Source organism: Arachis ipaensis, chromosome B10, assembly GCF_000816755.2.
Source record: "Arachis ipaensis cultivar K30076 chromosome B10, Araip1.1, whole genome shotgun sequence".
Taxonomy (NCBI): Eukaryota; Viridiplantae; Streptophyta; class Magnoliopsida; order Fabales; family Fabaceae; genus Arachis; species Arachis ipaensis.
In genome coordinates this window covers 41733395-41744118 of record NC_029794.2, presented here as the reverse complement: position 1 = coordinate 41744118, position 10724 = coordinate 41733395, and the positions used below count along the sequence as shown (strand labels likewise).

The window sequence follows — 10724 nt, the reverse complement described above, 5'->3', positions numbered from 1 at the left end:
ATTGCATGTTTGTTACATTTTGTGCATATTTTACCAACTACTTGGTTGAAGTAATATTTACTTTTTCAAGAAACTTTTTAGAGTATTTCACTAATTTGAATAAAATTTTGTTAAACTTGCTTGAAGAAATATTATTTTGGAACATGGTTTAGAGCTTGAACACACAAAACCTGTGAGATTTTTGAGCTTATTTGAATTGGTTGCATTTTATCAACCAATATTTTATTTTTGGTGTGTTTTTTTCTCTAAAATTGTGATCTTTGTCTTGCTTAATTTTATATTTTCATTGTTTGATGTATGCATACACTTATATGATTGAGACCTTTGTTTCACTGAGCTTACATACCCATATGACCTTACCCTTTCATTATCCTTTGCAAACCAATGTTGAGCCTATTATACCTCTTTGTTCTTTACTTTAGCTCATCACTAACTCTAAGTGAAAAATAATAATGTCCTTAATTTGAATCCTTGGTTAGCTTAGACTAGTGAGAGTGCTCATGAATTAAGTGTGGAGAAAGTGGGTTTGGAAACGTTTGGTTTTCAAAATTAAGTATGTTAAACTTCTTTATGAAAATGTGAAAGAAATGTTTAGAACATGTTCATGCATTCAATAATTTAATCATATGAATTGAGAAAAATAAAGAATATATATATATATTAAATGGTGAAAGCAATGCATATGTACTGTACTCAAAATCGGATGCATGAATATGTGGCGAACATAGTAAATGGGTAGTTAGATTTTTTATTGTAATTACATGGATTGTCTTAAGTTAGGTGGGAAAAGTTTAAGTTAATAATTAAGGATTCAGATTTTAGTCCACTTGGCCAAATACAATCCTACCTTGACCCTAACCCCATTACAACCCTTAAAAGACCTCTTGATATGTGTATTTTGTGTATTAAATTTTTGTTGATTGTTAGATGAAGAACAAGCCTTAGAAAGCAATATTAGTAGAGAATTGAGAGAATCGAACCTTAAACACTTGAGTGATTAGAGTGTATACACTTCCGGTGAGGGTTCGATGCTCGATTCTTTGTTCCCGGCTTTCACGAGCTATTTTCTTTTGCAAGTTTACTTGTACCTTATTTTATGATTTGAATTAGTGAGATCCAGTTCATATTTCTTCTTGAAGGATTTGTTTACTTTTAACCAAGTAGGTAGAAACATTTTGCATGTAGTTGTATTCATGAAGATAGGTTGCATTTCATACTTTCTACCATTCCTCTTCACTCTTATAGTTTCTCTTGAGCTTAGTGTGAGGACATGCTAATGTTTAAGTGTGGGGAGATTTGATAAACCACTATTTTATGGTTTATCTTGTGCTCAATACAGTGGTTTTTATCAAGTCTTTGCACACTTATTTATACTAATTGCATGGTTTTACATTTTCCTTCCAACTTTTGTGCTATGATTGAAAACATGGTTCTTTGGCCTTAAATTTGCTAATTATTAATCCTCTCTTATTACCATTTGATGCCGTGATATGTGTGTTAAGTGTTTTTAGAGATTGCAGGACAGAAATGGCTTAGAGGATGGAAAGGAAGCATGCAAAAGTGGAAGGAATACAAGAAAGTGAAGGAACTGCTAAAGCTATCCAGCCTGACCTCTTGGTGCTAAATCGATCATAACTTGAGCTACAGAGGTCCAAATGAGGCGGTTCTAGTTGCGTTGGAAAGCTAACATTCGTAGATCACGCACATGTGTGATCTGGAGAAAATTCAAACCATGCGCATGCATGGACAACGCGTATGCGTGAGTTTGCCGCGTGCTGGACGTATCAGAAATCACTGGGAGCAATTTCTGGGCTGTTTTTGACCCAGTTTTTGGCTCAGAAAACACAGATTAGAGGCTACGAAGTGGGGAAATCAATAAATTCATTCATATTGATTCATAATTCACAATTTTAGGTTTTAGATGTAGGTTCTAGAGAGAGAGGCTCTTTCCTCTCTCTTAGGTTTTAGGATTTAGGATTTCTCTTAGTTTATGGTTCATTCCTTCTCAATTCCAGGTTCAATGTTCCTTTAATTTAATTTGTCTTCTACTTTTATTTATTATATTACTTTAGTTTGTTTATTTTCCCAATTTGGTTTATGAACTCCATGTTAGATTTGATTTTTTATTTAATACAATTTGAGGTATTTCAGATTTATGATTGCTTTTTTTTATTTATGTTATTGATGCTTTTGATTTAGTTTAGATTTCTTCCCCTTTGCTTTGGTTTGAGTAATTGGTGATACTTGAGTTATCAAACTCCATTATTGATTGATAATTGGAATTTGCTGGTTGATTTGGATCCCTCTAAAGCTAGTCTTTCCTCAGGAGTTGACTAGGACTTGAGAAATTCCATTAATTGGTCTACTTGACTTTCCTTTATTTAGTAAGGGTTAACTAAGTGGGAGCAATAAACAATTCTCATCACACTTGATAAGGATAATTAGGATGGGATTTCCAGTTCTTATACCTTGCAATGGTTTTCATAATTATTAATTTATTTTCTTGCCAAATTATTTCTTGTTCCCTAATTCAAAAATCCAAAACGATACTTTTCCATAACCAATAATAAATCATACTTCCCTGCAATTACTTGAGAGACAACCCGAGGTTTAAATACTTCGGTTATTAATTTTATTGGGTTTTGTTACTTGTGACAACCAAAACTTTGGTACGAAAGGATTCTTTGCTGGTTTAGAAACTATACTTGCAACGAGACTTTATTTGTGAATTTCTTTACCGACAGAAAATCCAATCGTCAAGTAGCTTTGTCTCTCTTGGTATGTTTGTTTGCAGCCTTTGATGCTTCCAGGAATCTTTAGAGTGTTGGACTTTGCTGTCCGACCTCTTTTGATTGCCTTTGTGTTTGTTCGTTTCCTGCTTTAGTCGGAGTGACCTTTGAGGCTAGTTTTGTTCGATGTCTTTCTAGTGTTCTCATGGAACCTTTTTAGTCTGAACAATTCTGATAGCTTTTTGTGAGGTCGTGGCTTTTTAGGTCGAGTTGTGTCCCTTCTAGCGCACGCCTTTTGTTGGTCCGACTTCTCTTATCGATTCTTCTCGAGTTATTTTTAGTAATCCATTTTTAATTAGGCTTGGCCAAGCCTCTTTCTATGGATTACTTTTTATAATCCTGTTACTTTGATCAATCTGGTCCAATTTCTTCATGTCGGTCCGTCCCAAGTTATTTTTAGTAATCCATTTTTTCTCAAACCTCGTCAGGCCTCTTTCTATGGATTACTTTTTATAACTTTTTGTCGCTTTTATGTCGATTGGTCCGACTTCTTCATGTCGGTCCATCCTAAGTTAACTTTAGCAATCCATTTTTTCTCAGACCTCATCAGGCATCTTTCTATGGATTAATTTTTATAGCTTTGTTGCTTTTATGTCTATTAGTCCGACTTCTTCATGTCGGTCCGTCCCAAGTAATTTTTAGCAATCCATTTTTTCTCAGACCTCGTCAGGCCTCTTTCTATGGATTACTTTTTATAACATTGTTGCTGTTATGTCGATTGGTCTGACTTCTTCATGTCGGTCCATCCTAAGTTATTTTTAGCAATCCATTTTTTCTCAGACCTCGTTAGGCCTCTTTCTATGGATTACTTTTTATAACTTTTTGCATTAATCTGTTTTTATCGCTTTTTCATCTTGTCGATTTTGTAGAAATCGGGCGGTGAGTTTGGTTCTCACATGGCCGACCCTGTCGAAGTCGGGTGGTGAATTTTGTTTTCACCTTGCTGACCTTTGAAGAAATTTGGACGATGAATTCGATCTTCATCGTGGTCGGGAGGTGAATTTGGTTTTCACCTTGCCGACCTGTAGCTTTGTAATCAGGCGATGAATATTTGCGTTCAGATTGATGCATCTTGGTAGAGAAACTTTGTAGAAAATCTGAAAAGTTTTATTCCAATAGAAAGTAGACATATAGGCCAAAAAAGATATATATACATGTGGGTGCTTACCCTTCTAGGTCAGGCAATTTTGCGGATCTTGGCTTGGTGCCTCGTTAAAAAACCTTTTCAGGAAAAAGAGTGTGCCTTGAGCTAAGATCTTTTATTACCTCCTAACTATAATACCTTCTTAGGTTGCAGGCGTGCCATGACCTTGGTAGCTCTTGCCCCTCGAGTTCGGACACCCTGTAGTAGCCTTTTCCCAGTACCTTTGTGACTCGGTAGAGTCCTTTCCAGTTAGCTTCTAGCTTCCCCTCTCCTGGTCGACTTGTTCCCATACTATTTCGGATTAGGATGAGGTCGTTGTTGGCAAAACTTTGCTGTACTACCCTCCAATTGTATCTTGAGGCCATTCGACGTTTTAACGCCTCCTCCCTGATCCGAGCTCTTTCTCGGATTTCTGGAAGTAGGTCGATCTCTTCCCTTTAAAGTTGAGAGTTAGCTTCTTCACTGTAGTGGATCATTCTGGGGGATCCTTCTTCGACCTCCACTGGGATCATTGCCTCCATTCCATAAGCCAGTCGGAAAGGTGATTCCCTTGTGGTGGAGTGTGGAGTTGTCTGATATGCCCAGAGGACTTGTGGAAGTTCTTCAGCCCAGGCTCCCTTTGCGTCCTGTAGTCTCCATTTTAACCCGACTAGTATGACTTTGTTGGCAGCATCTGCTTGTCCATTAACCTGGGGGTGTTCTAAGGATGTGAATTGGTGTTTTATTTTCAAGTCAGCTACCAACTTCCTGAAACCTGCGTTTGTGAATTGAGTACCATTGTCTGTAGTGATGGAGTGAGAAACCCCAAACCTTGTGACAAATGTTTCTATATAAGAATTTTCAACTTCTTTGAGCAGTGGCATTAGCTAGGGGCTCTGCCTCAATCCATTTTGTGAAGTAATCGACCCCTACAATGAGGAACTTGACTTGTTCTGATCCTTGGGGAAAGGGTCCCAGGAGGTCGAGTCCCCTTTTTGCGAACGGCCAAGGTGATGTTACGCTAATGAGCTCCTCTAGTGGGGCGATGTGTAAGTTAGCATGTTTTTGACATGGTGGACATGTCTTTACAAACTCTATTGCTTTCTTTTGCAAAGTCGGCCAAAAGAATCCGACTCGAAGGACTTTTTTGGAGAGAGCTCGTGCTCCAAGATAGTTGCCACATATGCCACTGCGTATTTCTTCCAAGACCTCATTTGTGTTGGAGGTCGGCACACATTTTAATAGGGGTGTCGAGATCCCTCTCTTGTATAGGATGTTGTTTATGATGGTGTAGTATTATGCTTCTCGTCTTAGCCTCTTCGCCTCCTTCTTATCTGTAGAGAGTGTCTCCGATTTGAGGTAGTTGATTATGGGGGTCATCCATCCATGATCCTGACCTGATATGGCTAGGACCTTCTCTTCCCCCGAGATTGATGGGCTCAACAGTATTTCCTGGATGAGGCTTCTATTATTGCCCCCTGTTTTGGTGCTGGCTAATTTTGAGAGTGCATCAGCTCGAGCATTCTGTTCCCGAGGTATGTGACGGACCTCATATTCCCCGAGCTGTCCAAGCTGTTCCCTGGTTTTGTCCAGGTATTTTTTCATGGTAGAGTCCTTAGCTTGGTAGCTCCCTGCTATTTGTGAGGTGACAACTTGTGAATCACTGAAGATGATAAGCTTTTGAACTCCAACCTCCTTAGCCAGCCTCAAACCAGCTAGCAATGCTTCGTATTTGGCCTGGTTGTTTAAAGCAGGGAACTCAAATTTTTAGGAGAGTTCGATTTGAATTCCCTAATCACTTTTTATTATCACACCTGCACCACTCCCGGTTTCGTTTGAAGAGTCGTCTATATAAAGATTCCATTTTGTAGGAGTTCTTGGGGTGTCAGTGTACTCAGCAATGAATTCGGCCAAATACTGTGACTTGATGGCGGTCCGAGCTTCATACTGAAGATCAAACTCAGATAGCTCGACTGCCCATTGTAGAATTCTTCCAGCTAAATCTGTCTTCTGTAGAATGCCTTTTATGGGCTGGTTGGTCTGAACTTTGATGGTATGAGCTTGAAAATATGGGCGGAGTCATCAAAAGGTTAGTATGAGAGCATAGGCAAAATTTTCTATTTTTTGGTCGTTCAGTTCAGACCCTTGTAGGGCATTGCTGATGAAGTAGATGGGTTGTTGTCCACTTTCGTCCTCTATGACTAGTGTTGAGGCTATTGTCCGATTTCCTACTGCGAGGTACAATACGAGGGGTTCTCCTTTCCGTGGTCGAGTTAGAATAGGTGGTTGTCCCAGGAACCTTTTGAAATCCTAGAAAGCTTGCTCGCACTCCGTTGTCTATTCAAAACTGCCAATCTCCCGTTGAGTTGTTGTACCTCTTTGACACAGGTCGGACTCTTCATGTCAAGTATAGCCTGGCATTTTTCCGGGTTCGCCTTAATTCCTCGTTGTGTTAGCATGAAACTCATAAATTTGCCAACTTCTACTGTAAAGGTACACTTTGTGGGATTAAGTCGCATGTCATGCTTTTTGATGGTGTCAAACACTTTAGTGAGGTCAGACAGTAATGACTCATCACTTTGTGTTTTTATCAACATGTCATCCACATATACCTCCATGAGTTTCCCGATATGGTCTGTGAAGACCTTATTCATTAATCTTTGGTAGGTAGCTCCTGCGTTTTTGAGTCCGAATGGCATGAGAACATAACAGTAATTTACTTTTGGGGTTAGGAATGAGGTCTTTTCTTGATCAGGTGGGTACATTGGGATTTGATTGTATCCTAAATACGCATCCATGAATGAGAGGTACTTGTATCCGGAGGAGGCATCCACTAGAGTGTCTATGTTTGGGAGTGGATAGGGATTTTTTGGACAGGCTTTATTGAGGTCAGTGTAATCAGTACACATCCGCCATTTTCCATTTGATTTTTTCACCAATACAACATTGGCTAGCCATAGTGGGTACTTGACTTCTCTTATGAATCCTGCCTCCAGTAGAGCTTGTACCTATTCTTTCACAGCTTGGGATCTCTCCGGTTCGAGCTTCCTACGCTTCTGTTGTACTGGCTGAGATCCTGGGTATACCGTCAGTTTGTGGCACATTAGTTTGGGATTTATGCCCGGCATGTCTGCGGCTTCCATGCAAAGAGGTCGGCATTATCCCTTAGGAACTGTATCAGAGACTCTTTTATGTCTCTTTTCAAGGTTGCCCCAATATTTGTTATTTTATCCAGGATATCTCCGATCTGGACTTCCTCAATCTCGCCCTCCGATTGTGGACGAAGTTCCTCCCAACCTCGAACTCCCCCGAGTTCGATAGTGTTGATTTCTTCTCCTTTGCCTCTAAGGTTCAGACTTTTGTTGTAATAGCGTCGCGCAATTTTCTGGTCTTCTTTTATCATGGCGATCCCTTCTGTAGTTGGAAACTTTATGCATAGATGTGGAGTCAAAACTACTGCGGCAAGCTAATTCAGTGTTGTCTGACCTATCAGGGCATTGTAGGCTGAGCTTACGTCGACTACGATGTAGTCTATGTTGAGTGTCCTTGATCGGGTTCCCTTTCCAAAGGTTGTATGTAGTGAGATATATCCAAGTGGTTGGATTGGAGTGTCTCCTAGTCTGAACAAGCTGTTCGGATATGCTCTGAGCTCTTTCTCTTGTAGGCCGAGTTTGTCGAAGGCGGATTTAAACAAGATATCCGCTGAGCTTCCTTGGTCCACCAACGTACGATGGAGATTAGCATTGGCCAATATGATAGTAATGACCATGGGATCATCATGTCCGGGATGATGCCGGCCGCGTCTTCTTGGGTAAAAGTAATAGTAGGGAGGTCGGGTGATCCTTCTCCTTCCCCAACATGATATACCTCCTTAAGGTGCCTCTTGTGGGATGATTTGGAGATTTTTCCTCCTGTGAATCCTCCATTTATCATATGAACATGCCTCTCCGGGGTGTGAGGTGGTCAGTCAGCTTGTCCGACCTTTTCGTCCCTTCTTCTTTTTCCGGGTTCGTCCGTCTTGTTGGCTAAGTACCGATCTAGTCTCCCTTCTCTTACCAATTTTTCTATGACAATCTTTAAGTCGAAGCACTCGTTGGTAGGATGTCCATAGATTCGATGGTATTCACAATATTCTATCCGATTTTTCCCTCCTTTTTTGCTTTTGATTGGACGAGGTGGTGGAATCTTCTTAGTGTGGCATACTTTTCGGTAGACATCCACAAGAGACACTCGAAGAGGGGTTTAATTATGGTATTTCTTAGCCTTCTCTCCGTGTTGATCTTCTTTTTTCTTAGACTCTTTATCTTTATCCCGGAAGGGATAGGAGAATCTGGGTTTTGAGGTCTCTCCTAGTCGAGAATTTTCTTCCATGTTGATATACTTCTCCGCTGGTTCTTGTACTTCATTTAAAGATGTTGGGTGTTTCTTTGATATGGAGTGACTGAAGGCCTTCTCGCAGGCCATTGATGAGACCCATGATGGCTGCTTCTATTGGTAGGCTTTGTATGTCCAGATATGCTTTGTTGAATCTTTCCTTATAGTTGCGAAGACTCTCCCGATCTCCCTGTTTGATCCCTAATAGCCTCGGGGCGTGTTTGGCTTTGTCCCTCTGGATAGAGAATCTGGCAAAAAATTTCTTGGCTAAGTCATCGAAGCTTGTGATGGATCTAGGAGGCAAACTGTCAAACCACTTAATTGTCGTCTTTGTTAGAGTAATGGGGAATGCTTTGCATCGAATAGCGTTTGAGGCGTCGGTGAGATACATTCTGCTTCTGTTGCTAAGATAATGGCTTGGATTGGAGGTACCATCATATGGGGTTATGTTGGGAGCTTTAAAATCCTTTGGAACCATAGTTTTATTATTTCTTTGGTGAAGGGATCTTGATCTTTGTGGCGGCTGTCGCCGTGACTGGACTGAACTATTTTAGCTTTGAGATCAGCCTCGAGCTTGAGGAACTTATCTTCTAGCTCTCATTGTCGTCTAGTTTCTCTCCGGAGGTCCCTCTCGGCTTTGCGTTGGTGTTCGGCTTCTTGTTCAAGCTGTTTGAGACGATCCTGTTGTTCTCGGAGAGCTTCTAGAATTTCTGTGTTTGGAGGGTACTTGTCTCCATTTGGTTGAGGAGTGTCTTTTGGTGTGGTGTCCGCGTTCTTGTGCGGCGTCCTATTTTCCAAATCAGAGTTGCGATCGTTGTCCATGTTGTCTGCCATGGTAATGGGATGACTTCCAGGTTCCACGGCAATGGCGCCAATGTTCCGAGGGTTACCTGAAATTGAAGGTCGATCTCGGATGAGATCTACTGTGGTGGCCGGAGCTGTCATGTCCGACTTGTTGACTTGGAGATGCTGCTGATCCTTCGTCACCGGAGAGTGGTGGTACCTGCAAGAGATTCCAATGCTTAAGTTAGCTTGGGCTTTAAGCAGGTATTTAGTAGAATCAGAGTATGAGTTATACCTGGGTGCTCCAGTGTATTTATAGTAGTGTAGGCTGACCTTTCCAGATAAAATAAGTTAGTTATCTTATCTTATCTTCTGAGTGAAGTCATCTTATCTTTAAGGAGAACCGCCCTTATCTTTCTAGGCTTTAGTTGCCTTTAGATTGGGCTATGTCCCTTTATTTGGGCATGTTTGGGCTCCTTGTAGCGATTTGGCCGAGCTCTTTGAGAAGAGGTTGGGAATTCCAGACCTGAAGAGGTCGGTCGACTTGTCTTTAATCAGCGCAGGTTGTACAGCTCGACCCAGGACATGAACAATGTTAAAAAGGTGATTCGAGTCTAGAAATTCCAAATTTTCAATAAAAGGAAAACCTTTCTTTTTCAAAGTTGGTAAATCAGCAAGAAAAGAGGGACACAAGGTACGGTAATTAATAAATCCTTCATAAAAATCATTATTCATAGTAGACTTAAATCTGTAAGGGTTATAATTGGAATGAGATATCATGAACTAGGAGTTATGAGCAAAGGGATCTGTGTCTGGTTCTCTAATAGATTTAAGAGGGAGTTGAGGTTTACCTCTCTGAAAATGCAAGGGAACAGACTTTATCATAGGTTGAGTGGGCTCAGAGGTAGGTTCGGTAGCAGCTAGGCGTTTCTCTTTCGAAGAGCTTGGCTTCAACAAACCAGGTTTAGAAGGAGGTTCCTTTGGTGGTGGTGTCTGCTTGGCTGAAGGTGGAAACCTTGAGGGGTTCTTAGTGCAAGCCATTGGATCCGACTGAGGAGGTAAGGTAGGAGGAGAAGGAGAGAGAGTGAATGTTCGGTCTTGATAGTAGGTAGAAGGTTTTTGTTTTGCAGGAAGCTTGAAGATCTTTTCACGTGGAGGCTTTTGTGAAATAGTTTTCTTCCTCATTTGGGTGGTTTCTGGTATTGAACAAAGAGAAGCAATAAAGGTAATGGAGGAAACCGAAGAGTTTGAGGAGTTATGGAGGGAGAAGTAGAAGTATTGGTAACTGTACCTTAAAAAAATTTCTTAAACCATGCAACTGCATCACCTCTAATTTGACTTGAAAGGACTTGACATCACAAAGAGAAAGATTTGATTTTATTAAAAAATTAAATTGGAACTTAATTTTAAAATTTGAAACTTTTTGGACTAAAAGAAAAACAGAAATAAACTAAAACAAACACTCCAACAAAAACAAAAAATTATGTAGCATTCATATTGGGCCCAGACATGGTTTGGTTTAAGGAAACATATTGAACCACCCATGTTCAGATTTTTGAGGTTGGCTCAAATGATTCTGCACGTGCAACAAGGCTAGAGAATGCTGATTGGAGAGAGGGTTCTTCATTTACCCAAAATTGTCTCATACCTGTTTA

The 10724-nt window shown here is 40.4% G+C and overlaps 1 protein-coding gene across 1 annotated transcript; it reads right to left on the bottom strand.

The window, feature by feature from the left end:
• Positions 9853 to 10254, bottom strand: LOC107620532 (gibberellin-regulated protein 14-like). The gene has a single exon (XM_016322679.1). The coding sequence runs from the start codon at positions 10252 to 10254 to the stop codon at positions 9853 to 9855; it is 402 nt and encodes a 133-aa protein (XP_016178165.1).